Genomic DNA, 27519 nt, shown 5'->3' on the forward strand with positions numbered 1-27519 from the left:
AAAAGGAATTCTCAAAGAAAGTGACATGCAAAATGGAGAGTAAATGGCAGTGAGGATGATGATGCTGATTTATTTACTGAGCTCTTGTCATGTGCCAGGCACTGAGCTAAGCCCTTTATGTGTATTTCATTACAAAAGTGTTAATTAAGTAGTATTATTCCTTTTTTAAAGATTAAAAAAATAAGGCTCAAAGATGTTATGTACTTTAAAGGGATGCTGAATAAGCACTTGGTGAATGTTAACAACTGTCATTGATGTTCCCCTTAGTATTCTCTAACAGAGGGTAAAATGGGAAACAACCTAGTAAAAAAGAACTCATCAAATAATTGCCTCATGTTAATAAATATTATGTTTTGAAAAATTATGTAGTTGTAAAATTGTATCTGTTGAAATACTTTAAATGCTTAAGATATAGTGTTAAATGAAAATGCATAATTAAAATGAAATATTCAATAAAGATTACAACAATTGAAATGGCTAATGTATGTTAGCAAAAATTTTGAGGGGACTGAAAAACAAAGTGTTGTGCCTGGTGATGGAACTGTACATTATTTTTCTTTTAAATTTTTACTTATTAATTTTTAATATTTATTTATATATTTATTTATATTTTGCCTTATTCCAAAACTAATTTAAGGTGACTCCTGACCTTAAAATTATTGATACATTTGAATGTGATTTTAAAATCTCATTACAACCTAGAGTCATTTTAATCCTTTATGATATTTTTTAAAAAGGGGGGGGTGGAAATCATCTTATGTGTGCCATGGCATACAATAGTCAAAGCAGTTTATTTTCTTAAATACCACGTAAAAATATTACAGTTCCTTTATTATCAGATGACGAATACCCAACTGGATTAACCATTTTTGGAACAGTCTGAAATGCAGCAGAAGTTCTGTAGTCGAGTATCCTTTGCAAAACCTGACTTAGAAGCAAACAAAGTCCACAGCATCTAAGGCTCTTATAACTCTAATGTGCTGTTTGATTCTACTTGATTTATCATGTGGCTTGCACACTGTTCTTGCATTTCTAACGTGTCCCATGGATTGATGAGGGAAGAGGAAATTAATTCCAATCGACCTGATGCCTACAATTTACATTATGCTTCTAGTGGTGATTTTCACAATGGTGACCCCTTATCAGAATAATTCTTTGTCTGACAATATACAACGAAGGAGAACTGATCTTACTCTGTGTTGTCATGATAAAAAGTGGTCTCAGACAATGAATATTTCTTCAAGGGTTATCCTAATTTCCAGAAGCAATCAAGGTATCATGACCTTTGTAGGCCTTCCTCACAGAGCACTCAGAAAAATAATTTGCCAAAGGAGGACTTTCATTTACCCCTTGGATATAATCATGGCAATAACATTTATAAAATGAAGTGTAGGAAAAGTATCCAACTTTTCTTTAAGATGCTGGTAGGGGAGAAGTATAACAAGTCATTCAGGATTACATTAATGCTGCTACTTTTTGTTAAGTGCCAACTACATGAAAGACATTGTTTTCTATACTGAAAAATACATAGTGATGAAAATTTTAAAGAGATCACACACAAAACCTAGATACCAAGTAAAATGTGACCATTAGAGTAGTGTCCCCAAATGTCTACTGCATGTTCAGCCCTATGTTCACTGATTTAGGAAAAAAAATTTTAACAAAATAATACAATGACTCTCCAAGAGCTTGCATTTAGTGAAAAATAAAATGATGATAAACGAAGAATTGCTATTCTTTTTAAAGATTGCTGTGTTATCCCAAAGACAATTTTTCATTTTAAAATACCAAATATTAAAAATATACACATATGTATTTTTGTGGTTAAATCTCAGCTAATGAAAAGCAGTAAGTCCTGAAATCCTGTCGCTCTCCTTCCTTCTATCCCAGGATACCCAGGAAAGTATATGAGCAGTTATAGGCTTTGTTTTACCAGGACTGAAATCATTAGGTGCCTTTTTTCTTTCCTAAACATCTAAGGCAGCAGAAAGGAGATGATGCCTGGGAGGAAGGATAATAGAACGGAAGCATGACCTGGACACATTTTTGCACTAGTGAGTTGAGACAATTTCCAAAAGTGGGATATCCATCACCTCTTCAGAGCTCTCATGTGCCCCATTTTGAAAATGATGAATTTAGGTGAATGTTGAATGAGACAGGAAAACTGATAGAGAAGCATTGTTCTCTCTGATCCCATAATCTCTGGGCTAATCTACTTCTCATTTGTCAAATGGCTCCCCTCTCCCATCTATAACCTCTGCTGGCGCAGTCCTGAACATAGTCCCTGGCCCAGCAGCAAGTAAGAGGCTTCTGTTCCCAGATCTGCCATCGTGGCTTTCTGTCTGTTCCTTGAGAGTTCACCTGGCTCCTCCTCCATCCCCATCTCCATCATCACTGACCTCAGGTACTCCCCCGTTTAACTGATGTAGTTTCCATAATTCATGTTCCCACATTTGTTTATTTCTCAGTCTCTTTGCTAGTCTGATTATGGTGATGGTAATAACAATTTAACAGGTAGGAAATGCCTACAGTACGTCAGGTACTGTATTAGAATTCCTGTATGTATTATTTACTCATTTCAGTAACCTGCAAATTATTTATATTGCTATGTCCATTCATTCATTCAACAAAGTAACTTGACATCTATTTATTAAACCAATTTTTATTCAGTAGCTATTATGAGCTACATAATAAGCACTGGATAGAGATGAATAAGATGAGCTCCAACTAGCTCTCAATAATAGATACACAGGAAGCTGAAGTTCTGAAGGTCAAGTTACCTATCTAAGGTCACCAGGTCTTATAATAAGAATAAGAATCTGAAACCTAGGTTTCTTTTTCCAAGTCCACCTTCTTTCCTACACCACAATGACTCTTAATAGGCCCCTCGTGAATTCAGCCCGTGCCTTAAGCCACTCACCCACAGGCCAGTTCAGAGAACCAGCAGCCTGTACTCTAGCAAATCTCAACCTTCTACTTTCTAAAGATCTACATCTCAATCCAAACCCTATCTCTTCGCTATCAAAATCTTAAACCACCAATTTCTATGACCTCTGAAAGTTGGAGGCTTGAATATAAGAATCTCCAATAAAACAATGTCTAGATTATTTCCTGTTCTAAAATGAAGCAGCAGAAAGCTAAATCTCGGATTAGCATCTGTCCATATGGCTGCTTTGAACTTGCCAAAAAAAAAAAAAAAAAAAAACCAACAGAGCATCTTATTCCCACTGGTAAAACAGACCAAAAATTTGGCTCCCCCACATCTTATAAAAACTAACATATTTCACTTTGCTTACAAATAAATCTGCCCAAACCTCATTGAGAAAATTAATGTTAACTCCGTAACTCAACCGGACCAACTCTACCTGGTAAGTAAGGTTTTCCTAAATTCTTTGGAAGGAAAAGTTTTTGGCTTTTTTTTTTTTTTTTTTTTTGGCTTAAGAAGACATACGTTTATTATCTTGCAGTTCTGGGGCTAGGAGAAGGGAGGAATGGGAAAGACTATTTATTTGGACTAAAGTTTCTTTTTTCAAGTAATTTTTTTATTAGTTTTGGGTGTACAAATACAACATAATGATTAGACATTTACACCCCTCACAAAGTGATAAGCCCTCCGACTCTACTACCCCTCTGACATTGTACATAGCTATTACCATACTGACTATATTCCCTATGCTATCCTTTACATCCCGTGACTATATATATACACACACACACACACAAACATATACATATATAACTATAGTTGACATTCAATATTATTCTGCTTCAGGTGTACAGTGCAGTGGTTAGGCATTTATATAATCTATGAAGTGGTCCCCTGATGAGTCCAGTACCCACCTAATACTCTACACAGTCTTTACGACATTATTATATTCCCCATACTGTATTTCACATCCCCATGACTATTTTGTGACTACCAATTTGTACTTTCTAATCCCTTCACCTTCTCCCCATCCCCTAACCCCATGCCCATCTAGCAACCACCAGTTTTTCTCTGTATCTCTGAGTCTATTTCTGTTTTGTCTGCTCGTTTATTTTGTTCTTTAAATTCACATATATGTGAGAGTACATGGTGTTTGTCTTTCTCAGTCTGACTTATTTCACTTAGCATAATATTCTCCAAATCCTCCATGTTGTTGCAAATGTAAGATTTCATTCTTTTTTATGGCAGATTAATACTCTATTGTATAAATGTATCACAATTTCTTTATCCAATCATCTTTTGATGGACATTTTGGTTGTTTCCATATCTTGGCTATTATGAATAGTGCTGCAATAAAATAGGGGTGGCTATATTTTTTTCAAGTTAGTGTTGTGAGTTTCTTTGGATAAATACCCAGGAATAGAATTGATGGATCATAGGTAGCTCTATTTTTAATTTTTTGAGGAACCTCCATACTGTTTTCCACAGTGGCTGCACCAATTTGCAATCCCACCAACAGTGCACAAGGGTTCTCTTTTCTCCACATCATCACCAGAACTTGTTATTTGTTGATTTACTGATGATAGCCATTCTGACAGGAGTGAGATAGTACCTCATTGTGGTTTTTATTTGCATTTCTCTGATGATTAGTGACGTTAAGCATCTTTTCACATGTCTATTAGCCATCTGTATGTCCTCTTTGGAGAAATGTCTCTTCATGTCCTCTGCTCGTTTTTTAATTGGGTTGTTTGGATTTTTTGGTGCTGAGTTGTATGAGCTTTTCATAAATTTTGGATATTAACCCCTTATCAGATGTATCATTGGCAAATATATTCTTGCATTCAGTAGGATGTCTTTTTGTTTTGCTGATGATTTCCTTGCTGTGAAAAAAACTTTTTAGTTTGATGTAGTCCCATTTTTTATTTTTTATTTTGTTTCTTTTGCCCAACGGGATACATTAGTAAAAATATTACTAAGGGTAATGTCTGAGAGTTTACTTCCTACATTTTCTTTTAGTTTTATGGTTTTGGGTCTTACATTTAAGTTTTTAATCCACTTTGAGCTTATTCTTGCATATGGAGTAAGAAGGTGATCCATTTTCATTTTTTTTTTGCATGTATCTGTCCAATTTTCTAAGCGGCATTTATTAAATAGACTATCTTTACCCCAATGTAAATTGTTGCTTCCTTTATCATAGAGTAAGTGACCATATAGGCATGGATTTATTTCTGAATTCATATTCTGTTCCACTGATCTATGTGTCTGTTTTTATGGCAATACCATGCTGTTTTGATTACTGTAGCCTTGTAGTATGATTTGATGTCAGGTAGTGTGATACCTCCCGCTTTATTCTTATTCCTTAGGATTGCTGTGGTTATTTGGGGACTTTTATAGTACCATATAAATTTTAGGATTATTTGTTCTACTTCTGTAAAAAATGTCATTGGTAATTTGATAGAGAGTGCAGTACATCTACAGATTGCTTTGGGAAGTATGGACATTTTAACTATATTAATTCCTCCTATCCATGAGGATGGTATACTCGTATGTTTCCATTTATTCCTATCATCTTTAATTTCTCTCTTCAATGCCTTATAATTTTCTGAGAAGATATCTTTTACTTCCTTGGTTAGGTTTATTCCTAAGTATTTTATATTCTTTTTTGATGCAATTGTAAATGGGATTGTTTTCTGAATTTCTTTTTCTGATAGTTTGTTAATAATGTAACAGATTTCTGAATATTAATTTTGTATCCTGCTACTTTACGGAATTCATTTATCAGTTCTAATAGTTTTTTGGTGGAATCTAGGAAAGGAAATTCTGTGGAGATGGAATGCAAGACAGGAACATAAAATTTGCTATTTGCAGCCGTGCAAATGTAAGTTGAATAGTTTTTGCCAATAGAAGGAGTGTGTACTGAAGGCTACAATAAATGTGTCTCTCTCTGTTCAATATCTAAAATTGCCTGAAGCAGCTGAAAACATGAGGAAGCACTTCTCTGAAACATCTCATATTACAAACTTTATAAAATCTTATGAAGATCACGTAGAGGAAAAATACCTCCCCAAGAAATAACATGTATGCAGTTCGTCAGTATAGTAGAAAAACAAATTTTTAAAAAATATAACATGTATGCAGTTCGTCAGTATAGTAGAAAAACAAATTTTTAAAAAATATATAATTATCAGGTTTTTGAAATTCAGCATACCTAAGCAACATGGGCAACATCTTCACTAACTTACCAATTTCAGATCCTTAGAGGACAACTTTGTGAACCATTGATTGTATTCCAAAGCAGCAATGATAGGTATTAGGTCCCTAGAAACAGAAATAACAAAATACATGAACGTGCTCTAACAATACCGATATTGGCACTTTATTTTTAATCCATGACATCCAAGTTTATTTGTTAATTTATATTATTTCTATACAAACACAACATCCAACTAAATCTATTTTGACCGTAGACAATTAAATTCCCTAGAACAGATCTTTGGTATGATGTAAGCAGAATTCATAAAAGTTGAAGTTAAATTACCTATAGCGACTCTGATTCCTATTTGCAAAGGAAAAGATGTTTGGTAGCAGTGTTTGCTTCGAGAGCCTCCTTGCTCTAAAAGAAATCATATGTATGATTCCATACTAACAAGTCTTACTTCTTTAGAGTGCTCTGACATAAATTCTTTAACTATATCAAGTATGTCACATGTTCTCTAGTCAGAAGAATTTATACTGCAAGGACCATGTCTAGCCTGATAATAAATGATATCGGATGGATCCCCGATGCTTAGGAAGTGTCTTACAATCATTTTGTACTTTCTTGCAGTTTTCAATACTGAATATATACATGAGACGGCCCAGGTGTATTAGGCTTCAAACAAGCTTTTCAGCCATGGAGTGAAGCTATTTGCATCAGAGAACTACCACCGCTCTATTGTTCCAGACTTACCTACTACATGTCCCTAACTCACACTCACACCAAAAAGCAGATGGTTCACTAACTCATCAAACATACCATGCAATTTCAGTATCAGAATTATCTATTACTATGTTCAGCTATGAAAATCCATGTGTCCTTCGCTGTTTATACCATACATCCTCTCCTCTATAAGGTCCCCCAAGTCACCCAGCCAGCACATTGCTTGCATCTCTATTTAGCATCTATTTTATTCTGTCTTATATTCGTTTTCTGCTTAAACATCTATTCTTAGTCATCCCAGGTTGTAAGTTCTTTGAAGACCAATTCTGTTTCAGTTCTGTGGCATAGGTGAAGCCTTATCAGTTTATCCTCAGGGCAAATACTCGAAATTTTTACAGAAATAGAAAAGAAAGTCAGAAAGTGGAAAGAGAACTGAAAAATCAGCATTATTTCATAGCTTCTCAGTAACAGGCCTCGTGCTAGATCATCTCACTTAAATCTCAAAACAGAAGGTTAATTATTGCTTACATTTTACAGATGAAGAAATAGATGTTCAGGGACACATAGTGAAACTAGGCCAAAGGGACAGGACTACATACAGTCAAAGCCCAGACCCTGACATACCACATGTGTGCAGTTTCATCAGATGTGCTTTAAAACAGCAAAATGAAAGCCCATATAAAAAACCATGCAAAGGAAGTAGTCTTAGTCGTGTGATTCCATGTGCCATTTTCCTACTTTATTCACATTAAGTTTTAGATTTAAAATGAAAATTTTAGATTAAAAAGTAAGCACCACTCTTTCCACAGTTGTTTTATGGTCTTCATTCTCTTCATCTCCCTCCACTGACGAAGTGCTCAGAACAAGTCCCGGCAGCTCTCTTGTTGTCTCATGACAGGTTGTAGCTTCTCTGAGGGTAAATTCCACCTCCTTACAAAGGCCCCCGAGACCCACAGTGCTGAGAGTCTACTCCTGTACCACTCCACTCAGGAACTAGGGCAACACTCTTATCTCAGATCCTTATGTGGATTTAATGTCAAGCGGTGACTACACTTCAGAAGTTCTTTATTGTGTATTCTGTTCTGTCAGTTGATGTGAAGTACAGCTGGCTTTTGTTATAATGAATGAATTTTCAGGCACTAAAGAGCATATCATTAACCAAATAGTTTTACGCTAATGCAATGGGTAGGGCAGCACCATATGTACACAGGACATACAAAAACCTTGGAAAAAAATATCCTGGTACATTAAAAGTCTAATCTAATACTTAATGACACCAGAAATGTAAACATTAAAAAATTTAAAAATATACAGCAGTCTAGGTGCACATTTGTGTGATACAGTCAATGACTGCAATTAGTAAAAACTGCATATGAAATGACAGACATAAATGGTCCCAAATATTGACACTGTGTTTTTCTTAAAGAAATATAGCAAAATGTTATAAGGATACCTTGCCTGGTGGTAGCATTATAGATGATGTGAATTTTTTTTCTAACACAATTCGTATACAATATTTTAATTTTTTGATAATGATCCATAATTGAAAAGAATTACAAAATGTTCTATGGATGACGTAAATAACATTCTAGAAAAAAATTTCCATGAAAAAATGATGGAGGCTAGTTCATATTGGTATGGTCTGCCTAACATGTTTCTCTGAATTACTTGAATGTTTAATGTTAAAAACCAACTATAAGGAAACAAAACAGCTTAATGCATTCCATAAACATTTACTTAGTACCTACTAAGTACCGGGCAGAGTTATCAGGCTCTGAGGGTTAAGAGGTAAGAGCAGGTCTTGTTTCCTCACTGTACTCCAGTGGTGGACAAAGACCCATGAGCAACTATCTGCAGCACAATGGGAGACATGCCGAGTAGGGAGTATGTTCCAAATGCCCTAAGGACACAGGAGGACAGCAAGTACTTGAGCCTGAAGCAGACAAGGAAGCGTCCACAGGGCTTGAAAGGCAGGAAAGGGCCAACAAGGCAGGGAAAAGGGAACAGCGTATTTCAAGTAATTAGAAACAGCTTGTATGAAGGCATGGGAACCTGGAAATTCCCAGCAACTACATCCATTCAACATGTGCCAGCTACTGTGCATCAATCACTGGGTGTGACACAACAATGAACACAGTGAGATGGTCCATCCCCTGGTGACACTGACAGCCTGGCAAAGCCTGGCAGAAGACTCAGGAAATGAAAGCAACTATAATAGAGTGAGATGAACCCTGTGGAGCAGGGGACTATGAGATACTATAGTGCACATCAGAAGAACACTAATCAAGAAAAGGTAGGTCAGGGAAAGTTCTTACAGGAAATTATTGAGCTACCCTGTTTCCCCAAAAATAAGACCTAGCCGGACAATCAGCTCTAATGCTGATTGTCTTTTGGAGCAAATTAATACAAGACCTGGCTTTATATTATATTATGTTAGATAAGACCCTGTAAGTTATATTTATTATATTATATTATTTTATTTTATTCTATTTTATTATATTATAACGGGTATTATATTATATTATACCAGTCTTATATTATATTATATTATGTAAGACCAGGTCTTATATTATAGTAAAATAAGATCTGGTCTTATATTAATTTTTGCTCCAAAAGATGCATTAGAGCTTATTGTCCGGCTAGGTCTTATTTTTGGGAAAACATGGTATCAGAGATGAGGGAGGAGGATGGGACACATATTCTAGGCAGAAAAAATGGTCAATAGCTCGTGGAGCAGGGGGAGAATGGGAAACTGTTATTGAAAATTGATTTACTGAAGTCTTCTAAGGAAAGGCAACGGCCTACTTCTTGACCTAAGTGGTGAACATAGTGGTTGACTTTATAATTATTTGCATTTCAGTACATGTCTCTAAGGAGACAACTATAAGAAAGGCCTGAGTACTTCCGGAAAAATGGCGGAGTGAGGTGAGCCTCTGTAAAGCTCCCCTGGAATTTACAAAGAATCGAACAACAAAAACTCCACAAAGGACTCCCTGCACAGCAGACAGGCAAGACGAAGAGGCCCACTACCGACTGAAATCACCTACAAGTGGGCGATTCGCGCGAGTGGAGGGAGGAGGAAAGGGAGAAATGCGCAGAGACGGAGCCGCGCGGGCGCAGGACGCAGACCTAGCTCAGTGCTCCGAGCTCGTTGCTTCCCGGAACTACCGCAGCTGCAGGAGAGGGAAGAGCTCGGACAGCTAGGGCTCCGCCAGGGCTCCACAGGGCTGAGGGGACAGCATATACCACGGCTGAACCCAACGGTCACGGCAGAGACCTCGGAGAAAAGACTGAGGGATAAAGGCTGAAAACGGTGGTTTAAGCCCTCACTGCCGAGCAGAGAACGGAGCCTTAGGCACTGAGACTAGCCGCTCCCTCCCTCCCCTCACAGACTCGACCCACCCCCACCTGCCCGGTGCTAGAAGCGAAACAGTAGCAGTGTCAGACCAAAACAACAGAAAATTTGCTGTTTTGAGAACCGTGGGCGGCAGACACAAATTCACAGCCCAACTAGTTCCAGCAAAGGGGAGAGAGCTGTGGAAGCAGGACCGGCTGTGGTATGGTCGCCGCCGCCATTGCTCTGGGCCACCTCTCACAACTCACCCCGCCCCTGACCCCACCTATCTAGGCGGATCCCTGCAGGAGTAAACAGAACTGCTGAAACATACGGGCTCTGAATCAGGAGCTGGAAGAGCTTTGGAACATCAAAAGCTCTCCGCATACCCACCGGGACACTGTGCCCTGTGACCTAGACGAACTATTAACAGAGGAGAAGCCCGTCTCCCAGGGAATCCCCTCATTGTGTGAGAAGTTGGAATAGTGCAGAGAAAACATAGCACTACCGTGTGGGAGAAGAAATATAAGTTGCAGTTGGAGAAATAATAAAACATTCTACCAACAAGAACTGGCAAACGAAAGACCGCTTTCTATCAACCTGTTGCAGAAGTCACTCCTACAGATGTCTAGGAAGAGAAATAGTAAACCAGTAATCGCCATGAATAACCAAGGCAACAAGATAGCTCAGAAAGAAAGTGAAAAATCTCCAGAGAAGGCACTTAAAGATACAGAAATATGTGACTTAAATGACAGAGAATTCAAGATTGCAGTTCTGAAAACACTCAATGAGATACAAGAAAAAAAAGATAGGCAGTTAAATGAACTCAGAAACTCAATCAAAGAACAGCATGAGCATTTTACGAAAGAGATAGAAATTTTAAAAAAGAACCAAATAGAATTTCTGGAGATTAAGAACTCAATAGAAGAAATTAAGAATGAAATAACCAGCTTAGGTAGTAGAGTTGACCAGATGGAGGAAAGAATCAGTGACATCGAAGATAGAAACCTGGAAATGACACAGATAGAAGAAGAAAGAGACTTGAGACTTAAAAGAAATGAAAGAACTCTACAAGAACTTTCTGACTCCATCAGAAAGAGCAATATAAGAATAATGGGCATACCAGAAGGAGAAGAAAGAGACAGGGAACAGAGAGTATATTCAAACAAATTGTCAATGAGAACTTCCCAAATTTGTGGACAGAACTGGACCCTCGAATCCAAGAAGCAAATAGAACACCTAGTTACCTCAATCCCAACAGGCCTTCTCCAAGGCACATTGTATTGAAGCTGTCTAAAATCAACGACAAAGAAAGAATCCTCAAGGCAGCCAGGGAAAAGAAGATGGTAACTTACAAAGGAAAGCCCATTAGATTATCATCAGATTTTTCAGCACAAACTCTACAAGCCAGGAGGGAGTGGAACCAAATATTCAAACTATTGAAAGAGAGAAATCATGAGCCAAGAATAACATATCCAGCAAAGATATCCTTTAGATATGAAGGAGGAATAAAGACCTTTCCAGACATACAGAAGCTGAGGGAATTTTCTAATACACGACCTGCACTACAAGAAATACTAAAGGAGGCTATTCGACCACCATCAACAGGGACAATTTGTGGCAACCAAAACTCAAAAAGGGGGAGAGTAAAGGCCTGAACCGGAATATGGGAATGGAGAAAGTAAGCGTGCTGAAGAAAATGGAATACTCTAATTATAAAACTTTCTTTTACATAAACTTAAGGGTAACCACTCAAAAAAAATCCAGAACTGAAATATATACTAAAATAAAAGAAGAAACAGAGGGAAACATCATAGAATACCACCACACAGAAATAATAGACAACAACAAAAAGGCAAAGAAACAATGGAGACACAGCCTTACCAGAAAACTAAAGATAGAATGACAGGAAATCCTCACATATCAAAAATCTCCCTAAATGTAAATGGACTGAACTCACCAATAAAAAGACACAGAGTAGCAGATTGGATCAAAAAACTAAACCCAACCATATGCTGTCTCCAGGAGACACATCTCAGCTACAAGGACAAGCATAGACTCAAAGTGAAAGGGTGGAAATTGACACTCCAAGCAAATGGTACCCAGAGAAAATCAGGTGTAGCCATAATGATATCAGATGAAACAGACTTCAAGGTGAAAAAGATAACAAGAGACAAAGATGGACATTTCATAATGGTGAAGGGGACTGTACAACAAGAAGACATAACAGTCATCAATATTTATGCCCCCAATCAGGGAGCACCGAAATACACCAAGCAACTACTAACAGAACTAAAGGGAGAAATTGACCAAAACACAATTATACTAGGGGACTTAAATACATCATTGACAGCTATGGATAGATCATCCAAACAGAAAATAAATAAAGAAATAGTAGCCCTAAATGACACATTAGATGAAATGGACATAATTGACATTTATAGAGCACTTCATCCTAAAACATCAGACTACACATTCTTTTCTAGTGTACATGGAACATTCTCAAGGATAGACCATATATTGGGACATAAAATCAGTCTCAACAAATTTAAGAAGATTGAAATCATACTGTGGGGAGCCATGGTTACAGGTAACTCTGAGCCTTACAGAATGGCTCGGTTTATGCTTAACCTGTTTCCTCCCCTAAGGCATTGTCTCTGCCTACACCTGGAGGGTGCTTACAAGCTACTGAGGCCAGTTCCGGACACAGAAGACTGATGGCTATCAGGGTAACTGATAGGATAATTACTTTTGGGAGTTTCAGTGATTTTGTATCCTCTATGTAAAAGTTAAAAATTTACATTTGCTAAGGTAATGCATATATTCTTTGTTAAGTTGCACGTACTCAAACTGCATATCTACGAGGCCAACATTACCCTGATACCAAAACCTGGTAAGGACAGCACAAAAAAAGAAAACTACAGACCAATATCTCTGATGAACACAGATGCAAAAATCCTAAATAAAATTCTAGCAAATCGAATACAACAATGCATTAAAAAGATTATTCATCACGACCAAGTGGGATTCATCCCCAGGGCACAAAGATGGTTCAACATATGCAAATCCATCAATGTGATACATCACATAAACAAAATAAAGGACAAAAATCATATGATTATATCAATTGATGCAGAAAAAGCATTTGACAAGATACAACATCCATTTATGATTAAAACACTTAATAAAATGGGTATAGAAGGAAAATACCTTACCATAATAAAGGCCATATATGACAAGCCCTCTGCTAATCTCATAATTAATGGGGAAAAACTGAAGCCCTTTGCTCTACGTTCAGGAACACGACAGGGATGTCCCCTATCACCTCTGCTTTTCAACATAGTGTTGGAAGTCCTTGCCAGAGCAATCAGGCAAGAGAAAGAAATAAAAGGTATCCAAATTGGGAATGAAGAAGTTAAATTATCACTCTTTGCAGATGACATGATGCAATATATAGAAAACCCTAAAGACTCCACCAAAAAGCTATTAGAAACAATCAATGAATACAGTAAAGTTGCTGGCTACAAAATCAACGCACAAAAGTCCATTGCCTTCCTATATACTAACAATGAAATCTCAGAAAAAGAAATACAAAAAATAATTCCTTTTGCAATTGCAGCAAAAATAATAAAATACCTAGGGATAAACTTAACCAAGGATGTGAAAGACCTATATGCTGAAACTGTAAGACATTTTTGAAAGAAATTGAAGAAGACACAAAGAAATGGAAAGACATTCCGTGCTCATGGATTGGAAGAATCAACATAGTTAAAATGGCCATATTACCCAAAGCAATATACAGATTTAATGCAATCCCCATCAAAATCCCAAGGGTATTTTTTAAAGAAATAGAACAAAAAATCATCAGATTTGTTTGGAACCACAAAAGAGCCCGAATAGCCAAAGCAATCTTAAGAAAAAAGAACAATAATGGAGGTATCACACTTCCTGACTTTGGCTTGTACTACAGGGCTACAATAATCAAAACAGCATGGTATTGGCAGAAAAACAGACACATAGACCAATGGAATAGAATTGAGAACCCAGAAATAAAACCACATAAATATGGACAGATAGTTTTTGACAAAGAAGCTGAAAACATACAATGGAGCAAAGACAGCCTCTTCAATAAATGGTGCTGGGAGAACTGGATAGCCACGTGCAAAAGAATGAAACTGGACTGTTATTTGTCACCAAGTACCAAAGTTAATTCAAAATGGATCAAAGACTTAAGCATAAGACCTGACATAATAAACTGCATAGAAGAAAACATAGGTACTAAACTTATGGACAATGGGTTCAAAGAGCATTTTATGAACTTGACTCCAAAGGCAATGGAAGTAAAAGCTAAAATAAACGAATGGGACTATATAAAACTTAAAAGCTTCTGCACAGCAAAAGAAACCATCGACAAAATAAAGAGGCCACCAACTGAATGGGAGAAGATTTTTGCAAACAGTGCCTCCGATAAGGGGCTAGTATCCAGAATATACAAGGAACTCATGCAACTCAACAACAAAAAAAACAAACAACCCAATTGAAAAATCGGCAGAGGACTTGAAGAGACATTTCTCCAAAGAGGACATACAAATGGCAAATAGACATATGAAAAAATGCTCAACATCACTAATCATCAGAGAAATGCAAATCAAAACCACAATGAGATTATCACCTCACCCCAGTCAGAATGGCTATCATCAACAAGACAAATAGTAACAAATGTTGGAGAGGCTGTGGAGAAAAAGGAACCCTCATACACTGTTGGTGGCAATGCAGACTGGTGCAGCCGTTATGGAAGGCAGTGTGGAGGTTCCTCAAAGAATTACGAATAGAATTGCCATATGACCCAGCAATCCCTCTCCTGGGTATCTACCCAAAAAATCTGAAAACATTTAGAGATAAATACACGTGTGCTCCAATGTTCACTGCAGCTTTGTTTACGGTGGCCAAGACATGGAAACAACCAAAATGTCCTTCGATAGATGAATGGATAAAGAAGTTGTGGTATATATACACAACGGAATACTATTTGGCAGTAAGAAAAGATGATATAGGAACATTTGTGACAACATGGATGGATCTTGAGAGAGTAATGCTGAGCGAAACAAGTCAGACAGAAAAAGCAGAGAACCATGTGATTTCACTGATATGTGGTATATAAACCAAAAACAACAAAAGAACAAGACAAACAAATGAGAAACAGAAACTCATAGACACAGACAATAGTTTAATGGTTGCCAGAGGGTAAGGGGGGGCGGGGGGTGGGAGTGGGAGATGAGGGTAAGGGGGATCGAATATATGGTGATGGAAGGAGAACTGACTCTGGATGATGAACACACAATGGGATTTATAGATGATGTAATACAGAATTGTACACCTGAAATCTATGTAATTTTACTAACAATTGTCACTCCAATAAATTTAATTAAAAAAAAGGGGGGAAAAAAAAAAAGAATGGCCTTAGCAGCACTGTTAATAATAGTCATTAAACTAACCAAAATGTCTGATCAATAGTAGAATGAATAAGCTATAGAACGTTTATACATTAGAATAAAAAACAAATAAAAGTAAAGAAACATAGCTACATACAACAACATATAAAACCTCAATTACTCAGGTACTTAACACCTATCTCTCAACCAGAGAATGGAGAGCTTTAAGTCTGAGAAGACCAAGTGTCCAGAAAGCACTTTGGCAAACACTTATGGAAAAGTCAAGGTCTGAACTAAGTGACATTCAGGATTCCTAGAATTTGTTACTCTAGAAACATCCAAGCCACCATGACAGCCAGACAAACACAGAGGCTGGGACCAAGGAGACTGAGGCGTAGATACCAGAAACAGTATCACAGAGCCAGTAATGATCAAAACTAATCTGGTCCCACTTACCTCATAGAGAACACACAAGATCGTACATAACGAATTCCATCTGAGAGTTCACTTTCCTGGATGGCTTTCTTAGGACATAATAGTAAGTGAGCACACAAGCGAATCTTGGTTAAATACTCACTTTGGCATTTATACAGGCCTTCCAAATGTTGTGCTGACATCATCTCACTGCAAAGAATTCCCTGGATTTCCCTGGTGGGGTCTGTATCAATCAGGATCAACCCTTTCTCATGCTTTCACAAAGCACTGCTGTGATTATATTACATAATGTAGAAAGGTTTCCAAACACCAGTGCTTGCCATCTTGATGGATTTTCTCATGAAGGGAATTGGTTAACAGCTTTTTACCATCAATCCATGGCATTTATTGTGCATCACATGGTGTTTTCGTTTGACCTCCTAGGAGACTCTTAATTACTATGTAAAATCACATAGATCTGAAGAGTAAAGAGAGCCTTGAGGAATGACACAGCAGTTTAGGGAATCCTCTTGCAAGTCTTGGCAACATGGCAACATGGTATTCCCTTGTATGTTTCCATATGACAGTTCTACCATTTCCTTAAAATGGCGGCAAAAATATTTAAGACTCCAAAATCCCTGAGAAGGAAGAGCCATGAAACCTTTAGAGGTTTAAAGCATAAAGTTTTAAAACCACATGGAAGAGTCATTTTTTATATTGTGCTGAAAAGAAACAAGACAGTTAATATTGCCTAACCTTTTTCCTGATGTAAATCTATTACACACAGTGCTGTTTTTGTTATTGTTGTTGTTATTAATCTAGCCACTAGTTGGGGTTTATAATAAAAGTTGCAACAGTTATTTCTCATCTCAGTTGACAGCCTGTGAATAATCTGAAGCTTCCCTTAAAATTCAAAATAACCAAGTTTTTCACTTGTATCTTTCCAGAAGAAAATGCCATCATAAAACTAATAAAAGCATCATAGAAAAGACAATGAACTACTCTCTGGAAATCCAAAATATTCTGTAACATAGACATGTTATAACTCTAGTCCTTTTTTGTTCCGTTAAAAAAACTGGTCACTTTATATAGTTGTTCTTTAAAAAGAAGGCAAGCCTTTTAGGATATAAAAATAGTGAGCATTAAGTTAAACACTTTTATGTACTAGAATGGAATGTTTTAAATTGATCCATACAGTCTTCACAATAACCCAGGAGGAAGGACTATCATTAACATCATTTTACAGAGGAAGACCCCCAAGGCACAGAGAGGTCAGAGAGCTGCCCATAGTCACAAAGTTAGTCTATGCAGAGCCAGGTTTCACACCCAGGCACCGTGCCTCTTGAGCTCCTTGTATAACTACTGTCTAACTACTCACTGAAGAGTAATTTGCTTTCCACATGTCAAGAGTCTTCAACCTAAGTCTTCCCTAAGATACAGGGAAGTCCACGGTTTTCAGATCAGAGATTGCAAACCCTTTTCATCACATTCAACCAAACCCTCAGTTTCTAATTTGAAAGTCAATACTATCAAGATGTATTCTGGGGGTGGCCGGATGGCTCAGTTGGTTAGAGCGTGAGCTCTTAACAACAGAGTTGCTGGTTTGATTCCCATGAGGGCCAGTGAGCTGCTCCCTCCACAACTAGACTGAAGACAACGAGCTGCTGCTGAGCTTCCAGAAGGGCAGCCAGCTGGCTCAGTTGGTTAGAACGCAAGCTCTCAACAACAAGGTTGCCAGTTCAATCGCCGCATGGGATGGTGGGCTGTGCCCCCTGCAACTAAGATTGAAAATGGTGACTGGATTTGGAGCTGAGCTGCGCCCTCCACAACTGGATTGAAGGACAACGATTTGGAGCTGATGGGCCCTGGAAAACCACACTGTTCCCCAACATTCCCCAATAAAAAATTTAAAAAGAAAAAAAAGGAGATGTATTCTGAAGTGATTTCTCAAATAATGATAGTGTTCTTGTTGCTTTGGACATCAAAATTAAATTGCTAATATTGGGGGACTATTTAAAGAAAGGTAAAATGTAAAAACAAAGAAGTCTAAATCGCTTGTCAAATTCTTTGCTATGCTAGATTCTAGATAATCTAATGAATTAACAGTTCTTACCTCATATCTGATCTGTATGACTTCATAAGAATTTACTTTTCCAGCTCTTATTTTCAGGCCAGATTTCCCTCCCTACTCCCTTTTCCCTTGCCTGCATCCTCCCTGAAATTATAAAGCCGCTGTAATAGACAGTGTGAAATAGTCCAGGAAAGTGTTAAAGAATAAAATTAATTCACAGATTTAAAGGATGTCTAGCAAGTCCCATAATCTACAAGGGAGAAAAGCACAGAAGTAGAGAGCAACAGTCCAGTGAATAACATCGTGATTATGTGTAGTCTATCTACACACCACAAGAGTGAAGGTTTCCCCTAATAAATCTTACAAACACTCAAAGGCTCAAAGGAGGTTTTTCATGCAAGAATACAGGTTAGCCACTCCACATGCTTCCTACACGCACACAATGCAATATGGAAAGGCTTGTAAAACTTGGGGCCACAGGAGTATCTCCCTGACATAGCCTCTCTGAGAATAATTTATACTTTACTCCATTGTATCGAGTTTGAAAATGGGGTTTGGAGAGCTTTAAAAAGTTTCAAATGACATGGATTAGCTATTCCTCCCTGATATCCTCATTTATATAGAGATATGTCCTCTATGTTATTAAGTCACTAGTTAGACCACTCACCAGCTCTGTGAAGGGTGTGACAACATGAAACACTTCGCAAAGGAGGACACTGCCAGATGTTTAAAAGAGTGGTCTCTGAATTTTTTGATCATTTCCTCCTAACTGAAAACTATTTTGAGCACACACCTTCACAAAATCTGTGTTTTCCCATAAATCATATGCATGTATTAGTGTAACACTATATTAGACTCAGTATAAAACATATACACAAATAAAATGGATGAGAAAAATATAAACACAAAACAAATTATATTATTTTTATGGCATTCCCCCAACACATCATTAACTTGTGATCCACAGCATGTGTCTAACCAAGGTTGGGGACCAATGTTTTACAGAATTATTTACAGAAATTTTTGAATGGAAACAGAAGCTAATGCTACTCACACCTGATTCCACACTCCAAACAACATTTTTTCCTTTTTAAATAAGAGCAGGAATAAAGAGATGGAGCTTAGATTAGGAAAGAATTACACACCAGTGCCCTTAGGACAACATGGATAAACATATAACCCACATTCAACCCTTTCCCTGAGAGTATCCGGCTCAAGAATGTCACCTTGATGAGTAAGAAATATGCCAACATAAAAACATGAATCTGAAGGGAATGAACTGCTGGCTGGGATCTCATCAGCCCAGTTTAAACTCAGTGTTGCATGTCATTGAGTCTTCAGAGGATTAATGAGATTAACTCACTTTAAAAATCTTCAGGGAGCAAGAAAAATCGATATATTTAAAGCTATACATTCTCTTAGCCTCGGCACTACTACCTCTACCCTCATCTTTCCCTGTCAGTCCAAGTACAGTGTAATTACATTTTACACATGTCAGCTCACAGACCTATAAGAAATGTACAAAAAACACGCCTTTTTCAAGCCATGCCTCTTTTTGGCCCACTGATAACTAAACCAGAACAAATTTTAAGAATATACTTAAATAAATTTTGAAAGCTATAAATAACAACTGAGTGGCCATTTTCAAAGTACTTTCTAATTATTATTCTTCTCCAGAGACTAATCAGATGGATCTAGCATGGCCACTATCATCCTCAGACCTGAATGCTTACTCAGCAACAACAGGGTCTCTGGTCCTAAGAGAGCCTTCAGTTCTGATAGAGCCTTCGTTACTTACTTACTTAGTGAGTTGGTTATGAATTAGTTAATCACAGCATTCAAGTTGCTTATAAATCTACTTTGAAGAGCCTGGGTAGACCCTAAAGGTGTTAGTGAGGTAACAGAACCTATAGAAGCAGGGAAGCTGATCTATAGTAAAGAGGCAACAGCATTCTGCGTGACTCAGGATTATGTACATAGTTCTCCACTTCTCAGTTTATGAGGCTGTGTAGGTCATGTGACATAGGGCTACAGTATCATGATACTAGGCATATCTCTGAAGAAGAGCAGATTCCAGGCAAATCAGAGAGGTGAGGACTTTAATAGGATCTCTACGGTGAGTACAGTGACAAGGGTACTGCCCTATCCCTGTGTAGCCTTCTAAACCCATCTCCTGTGTGGTGATAGGGTCAGACACATCAGAATATTGTTTCTCCCACCTCTCTGCTCTAGATGATAAAGCTGCCAAAGCCATGTTCAGTCCTCCTTGTTACCAGACCTGCAACAGTAATATCAGGGCTACACATATGACCCAAACTTCTCGCTTTGGACCTGAACTGGTTCTGGGAAAATGGTAGTTACAAACCCTTAGGTGCCAAAGGACAATGACCTAGGTGAATGAACTGAAAGAAACACACCGAATTATATAGTAATAGAGACAGGATTTTGCCATAGGTTAGAGTAGGTAACACAGAGCATAATGGGGTTAAAAATACCATTACAGCAACAAATCCCAACCTGAGCAGGGGGTAGAAAGTATTCAAGTAACCTGTTCAGCTTTCTAGAAATAATCTCCTCAACTTCTCAGTATTCTGATCTGCTCCCCTAAAACGGATTTTCCCTTGAAAATACTTTATTCTGAGCCACTGGTTTGACTGCACAGTATCATGTCATACAGAATGAACAAGATAGACACAGCCCAGCCCTCATGGAATTTCCATTCCAGGAGCATTAATGATTTTAAGGATTGTTAATGGGCCAGGTATTGAGATGGAGTTTGTTACCATATACTAGCAATAATTCTTATATGTATACATGAATTTTCCCACTGTGGCAATTGGCTCCTACATATCCTTAGTTGAACATAAGTCAGATACAATTAGGCAATTTTGTTCATCAGGTGCCAGGGACATATATAGAGAAACTGATGTTTCTAACTATGATGACTAAATGAAATGGGGAGAAAGAGTAGAGTGGAAATATACAGCTTAGAATGATGGCTAATCAGGAGAGCTTTCAGATTTTGACTGTGTGAAATAAGTACAGTCTTTGAGAAGGAAGTCTGGCTGAAATGATCAGGTTCAGGGACACCTACGAGGTGTGATAAAAAATACGGTGAATGTTCAAATTTTAAAAATTACAGTAAAGGACACATTGTCATTAATCCCCCTTGCTTCAAACACACTTATCCCATCGTTCTTGCCATTTTCTGAAGCAGTTCTGGAAGTCCTCTTTAGTGTCTTCAGTTGCACTTTCATGGCTGCCTCAATGTCCTGAATCGATTCAAAATGTTTACCTTTTATGGTCATTTTGACTTTGGGGAAGAGCCAGAAGTTGCATAGTGCCAGATTCAGTGGATGAGGACACACCACAATGTTTTCATTTGACAGAAATTGCCATACAAGAAGCAATGTGTGACACGGAGCATTGTCATGATGGGAGATGAAACCGTTTACCCATTTCTCAGGCCATTTTGTATGTAAATAGTTTCTTAAATGCTCTAATAAGCCCTTATAATACTCAGAGTTCACCACAGTGTTCCTGGGTACAAGCTCAGCTTGCACAATCCTATCATGATCAAAAAACACAATTAACATCACCGTGTTGTTAGATTGTGATTGACATGTTTTTTTCACACAAGGAGAACTGCCTGATTTCCAATGAGAACTCTGAACTTTGGTCTCAGGCTCATAACCATAGACTCAAGTTTCAGCTCTTGTGATGACATGTTCTCAAAAGCTGGAATGGGAAGAGGAACAATCATGCAACTCCAACGAAATTAATCAACGCTGTTCCTTTTGCTCCACAGTCAAAACGCATGTAACAAATTTCGCACTCACTCACTTCATGTTCAAATCTATTGTTAAAATGCTTTGAACGGAACCATAAGAGATATTCAGATCCTCAGAAATTTCCCTAATAGGCAATGACCGATTTAATCAAATCATTTCACTTACTCTTTCAACATTCTCAGGTTTTTGGTGTTGAAGGACGTCCCGATCTCTCTGTATTTTCAATCAATTCACAACCATTATGAAATCACTCGAATCACTTGTAAACCGTATTCATGGTCACTGCAGTTCACTTTGTAACTCATAACAAGTGGCCCCGGGCAGAGTATAGGCAGCAGCTGACCTTGACCTGCAACAGAGGCCCTCTCAAGAGGCTCAGAACCAACATACCCAGTGGTCAGCTTCAGACCACACCAGAGTACCACACAACCACCTTCACAAACAACACACCAAAAGGGAAGACTAATCAGGCACCAGAGCTCTGCTAAAGCAAATCCTGCTCCATAGGGCCAGCCCCTGCACAACAGCTCCTCTACTGTAGTCACGGCCAGTCCTCACAACCAATCAGCCTGTGGGTCAATTCCTCCCACCGCATGCAAACAGGAACCAAGGCTCAACTACAAGAGGGCACACGCAACACACAGAAGGGACACACCTGGAGCACGCAGCTCAGGTGACCAGGGAGACTGCACCACTGGGCCTCACAGGACATCCACTATATAAGGCCACTCTACTAAGGCCAGGAGACATAGAAACTCCACCTAATACATGGAAACAAACACAGGGAAGCAGCCAAAATGGGGAGATAAAAAAATATGTCCCAAATGAAAGAACAGAACAAAGCACCAGATAAAGAACGAATGAAGATGGAAATAAGCCATGTATCAGGTAAAGACTTCAAAACAGTGGTTATATGGATGCTCAATCATCTCAGTGAGACCTTCAACAAAGAGATAGAAAACTTAAAAAAGAATCAGTCAAAAGTAAAAATATACAATAACTGAAATGAAGAATACATAAATGGAATCAACAGCAGATTAGATGAAGTGGAGGCTCAAATCAGTGATTTGGAAGATAAGGTAGCAGAAAACACCCAATCAGAACAGCAAAAAGAAGAGAGTTTAAGGGGCCTCTGGGACAACGTCAACAAGTGTCATCAATATTTGCATCATAGGGGTACCAGAAGGAGAAGAAAGACAGCAAGGAATTGAAAAGCTATTTGAAGAAATAATGATGGAAAACTTCCCTAACCTGGCAAAGGAAAAAGACATACAAGCCCAGGAAGCAGAGAGTACAAACAAGATGTACTCAAAGAGGCCCACACCAAGACACATTATAATTAAAATGCCAAAGGTTAAAGACAAAGAGAGAATCTTAAAAAGCAGAAAGAGAAAAGCAGTTAGTTACATACAAAGGCGCTCCCATAAGACTGTCTACTGATTTCTATTGGGTCAATCCCCTAGAAGGGACTGGCACAAAATATTCAAAGTGGTGAAAAGCAAGGACCTACAAACAAAGATTACTCTATCCAGCAAAACTATCATTTAGAATCAAAGGACAGATAAAGAGTTTCAGACAAGAAAAAGCTAAAGCAGTTCATCACTACCAATCCAGTATTATAAGAAATGTTAAAGGGACTCCTTTAAGAAGAAGAAAATAAAATAAAAAATAGGAATAGTAAAATGGGAATAACTACATATCTATCAACAATTACCTTAAATGTAAATGGATTCAATGCTCCAATCAAAAGACATCTCTGAGACTATTTCTGTTTAGTTTGCTCATTTATTCTGTTCTTTAGATTTCACACTTAAGTAAGATCATAGTCTCAGAGATATAGAGAAAAAACTGATGGTTGCTACATGGGAGTGGGGTGGGGATAAGGGAGAAAATGAAAGGATTAAAAAGCACAAATTTGGTATCCACAATATCGCCATGGGGATACAAAAGACAGTTTGGGGAATATAATCAATAATGTTGTAAAGATTTTGTAGGGTGTCAGATGGGCACTTGTCTTATTGGGAGACCACCTCGTGAATGGTGTAGATGCCTAACCACTGTGCTGTACACCTGAAGCTGAATAATACTGAATGTCAACTATTATTTTATATATATATATATATATATATGGTCACGGGATGTGGAATACAGCATAAGGAATAGAGTTAATGGAATTATAACAGCTATATACAATGTCAGGGGGGTAGTAGATTGGGGACGGGGAGTTATCACTTTGTGAGGGGTGTAAATGTCTAACTATTACATTGTTTTGTACACCTGAAACTAATGAAAGAAAGAGAGGAAGGAAGGAAGGAAGGAAGGAAGGAAGGAAGGAAGGAAGGAAGGGAGGAAGAGAGGAAGGGAGGAAGGAAGGAAGGGAAAGAGAAAGAAAGAAAGAAAGAAAGAAAGAAAGAAAGAAAGAAAGAAAGAAAGAAAGAAAGAAAGAAAGAAAGAAAGGAAGAAAGGAAGGAAGATAAAGAAAAAGAAAAAGGATATAGGGTGGCTGAATGGATAAGAAAACAAAATCCTTACATATGCTGCCTACAAGAGACTTACTTCAGATTGAAAGACACACACAGCCTTAAAGGGATAGAAAAAGATATTTCACAAAAATGGAAAAAAAAAAAAAAAAAGTTGGGTTAGCAATACTTATACCAGACAAAATAGACTTTAAAACAAAGGCTATATCAAAAGACAAAAAACTACCCAGTAATCCCACTTCTTGATATTTATCTGAAGAAACCCAAAACACTACTTCATAGAGACATGTGCATCCCTATGTTCACTGCAGCATTATTTACAATAGCCAAGATATGGAGGCAACCTGTGTATCTATCGATGGATGAATGGATAAAGAAAAGGTGGTACATTTATACAATGCAATATTGCTCAGCCATGGCCAGGAATGCATTCTTGCCATCTGTGGTGGCATAGATGGACCTAGGGGGTATTGTGCTGAGTGGAGTAAGTCAGAGAAAGACAAATGCTATGTGATTTCACTTATATGTAGAATGTAAAGAACAAATAAATGAAAAAAATAAACTAATAGATCTAGAGAACATCTTGATGGTTGCCAGGTGGGGGGGGGGGTGGGGGAATGGGTGAAAAACAGGGAGGGATTAAGAAGTACGAATTGGCAGTTACAAAATTGTCATAGAGATATAAAGCACAGCATAAGGAATACAGTGGTACCTCCGGAAGACCATTCGAGTTCCAAAACGTTTGAAAACCGAGGCACGGTTTCCCCATAGAAAGTAATGCAAAATGGGTTAATCCGTTCCAGACCTTTAACATCAACCCCTAAAACAGCAATTTAGCATGAATTTTACTATATAATAATACCATAGATCCATAAAATTTATGGTGTTCATAAACCAAAATGTTCGTCAACAGAAACGTTAAAAAACCGAGGCACTACTGTATAGTCAATAATATCGTTAATAACTATGTATGGTGTCAGATGGGCACTAGATTTATCAGGGTAATCCTTTATAAGTTATTTAAATGTCTAATCACTATGTTGTACACCTGAAACTAACATAATATTTTATGTCAATTGTAGTTGAAAATAAAAAATTATTGAATAAAAAGAGTAGATAAACTTTGAAGATCACAGTGATTAAGATGGAACTCTGAAAAAAGTCAAAGTATTTAGGCATTAGCAGGAGAGATGACATCTAGAGCAGTGATCCCCATTTTTATTAATCAAGCCCACTGCAGTACAAAAAAGTCTTGAGAATCCCCTAATTTTTTATGTTTAGTTATATACTAAGTTCTACAATAGTAATACATATATACGAGGTGTGATCAAAAGATAAGATGAATGTTTAAATTTTAAAAATTTATTACAGTGAAAGACACATTGCCATTAAGTCCCCCTCAAAATACTCTCCCTTGCTTCGAACACACTTATCACGTCCTTCTTGCCACTTCCTGAAGCAGTTCTGGACGTCCTCTTTCATGAATGTCTTTACTTCATCCTCCACATGACAGTGCTCCATGTGACACATTGCTTCTGGTACCCCAATTTGTGTCAAATAAAAACATTATGGTGTGTCCTCATCCACCTTATTCACTGGATCTAGCACTATGCAACTTCTGGCTCTTCCCCAAAGTCAAAATGACCATGAAAGGAAAACATTTTGAATCGATTCAGGACATAAAGGCAGCCACGACAGCACAACTAAAGACTCATGAAAGAGGACTTCCAGACTGCTTCAGAAGTTGCAATAACAAAGGGATAAAAGTGTTTGAAGGGATGGGAGAATTTTAAGGGGGTTTAATGGCAATGTGTCTTTTACTGCAATAAGATACTTTTATTTAATCATTCACCATGTTTTTTGATCACACCTCATATAAGAACAAAGAAAAAATTTTTAATGTGTCAACAATAAATCCAATGAAAAGTTTTAATATTCTTTGTGTCTCAGCTTGCATTTTCCTTCAATTATAGACATCCCCCATAAGAGGCCACTCATCTGTAGCAAACCAAGCTCACAATGCTTATTTTTGTAAATACAATTTTACTGGAACACAGTTCCACTCTTTCATTCCTACATTATCTAGACCTGCTTTCAAGCTACAACATTGCTGGGTACATAATTTCAATAGCAACCGTCTGCCTCATAAAGCCTAAAAAGTTTATTATCCGGCCCTTTACAGAAAAATGTTTTCCAACTCCTGATCTAGAGTATCAGTAATGAAAAAAATCTTTTCAGCCCTTCAGAAGCAAGAAAAGTAGGTGAGTACGGACCACTCCATGAATGCAGTGTTTACTGATGAGCTGAAAATTCTCCAGCAAAGGAATTAGAGAAAATCTACTTGTAGGAAAATTCTAACAGTTTTGACAGTTTCTTGACTTTGATAGTATTCTACATATGTCAAGAAACTGTACTTAGTAGTTTCTCTAGATATAGTTTTCCTCTACTCATAGAATCGTCACCAAATTGAGCACAGTGAATTAAAGGAAAGTTCCACATTGATGCTATGCATAACGTATTAATGGTGTAAAAATCATTAAGTGTGTAATAAAGAAAGTCCAAGAAACACCTCAAGCTGCCCTATGGTGTTTTCACTTGTGTTGGCTAGATGTTCTCCAAGTATGGTCCATGGACCCCGGGAGGACCCTGAGACTCATTCAGAGGGTTCACAAGTTCAAAACTATTTTTATAATACTACTAAAACAAATTCTTTCCACCATGTTGATATTTGCATGGATGGTGCAAAAGCCATGGTGGGGAAAACTGCTGTGGACTTAGTACCAACCCTGGTAGTAGAACCAAGCTGAGCCTGTAGTCACCGTATCCCTCACGGCCACACACCCGCATGTTTGTTAAACAAATGTCAATTTCATTTAAGAATATCCTTTATGAAGAAGTAAAAAGTACTCATTTTATTAAATCTCAGCCCTGGAGCACAAGGCTGTTAATATTCTGTGTAACAAAATGGGACATATGTGCATAATGCTTCCTCCATATGCCAAAGTGATTTCTGTCTGAATGTAAAGTATTTGTGTGATAGCTGGAGTCAGAAGCAGAACTAGCTCTCTTTTTTTTTTTTTTTTTTTTTGTCATGAAACACCATGAAAAATACCACAAGGTACAGTTATTCAGACTTAAGATTTTGCACACAT

General features: G+C 37.6%; 1 protein-coding gene across 15 annotated transcripts in view; it reads right to left on the reverse strand.

Moving 5' to 3' along the window:
• Positions 1–27519, reverse strand: part of CARMIL1 (capping protein regulator and myosin 1 linker 1) — a 352154-nt gene that overhangs the window by 158697 nt on the left and 165938 nt on the right. For all 15 annotated transcript variants that reach the window (XR_016021728.1, XM_088799443.1, XM_074319291.2 and 12 more), the window contains one exon: positions 6169–6244. Coding sequence is in view for 14 of the 15 variants with exons in the window: in XM_088799443.1 (XP_088655569.1) it covers positions 6169–6244 (76 nt within the window). In the remaining variant the exon portion in view is untranslated. The remainder of the gene's footprint in view (positions 1–6168; positions 6245–27519) is intronic.

This window comes from Rhinolophus sinicus, chromosome 7 (genome assembly GCF_057876585.1).
Source record: "Rhinolophus sinicus isolate RSI-liver-muscle chromosome 7, RSI-T2T, whole genome shotgun sequence".
NCBI lineage: Eukaryota > Metazoa > Chordata > Mammalia > Chiroptera > Rhinolophidae > Rhinolophus > Rhinolophus sinicus.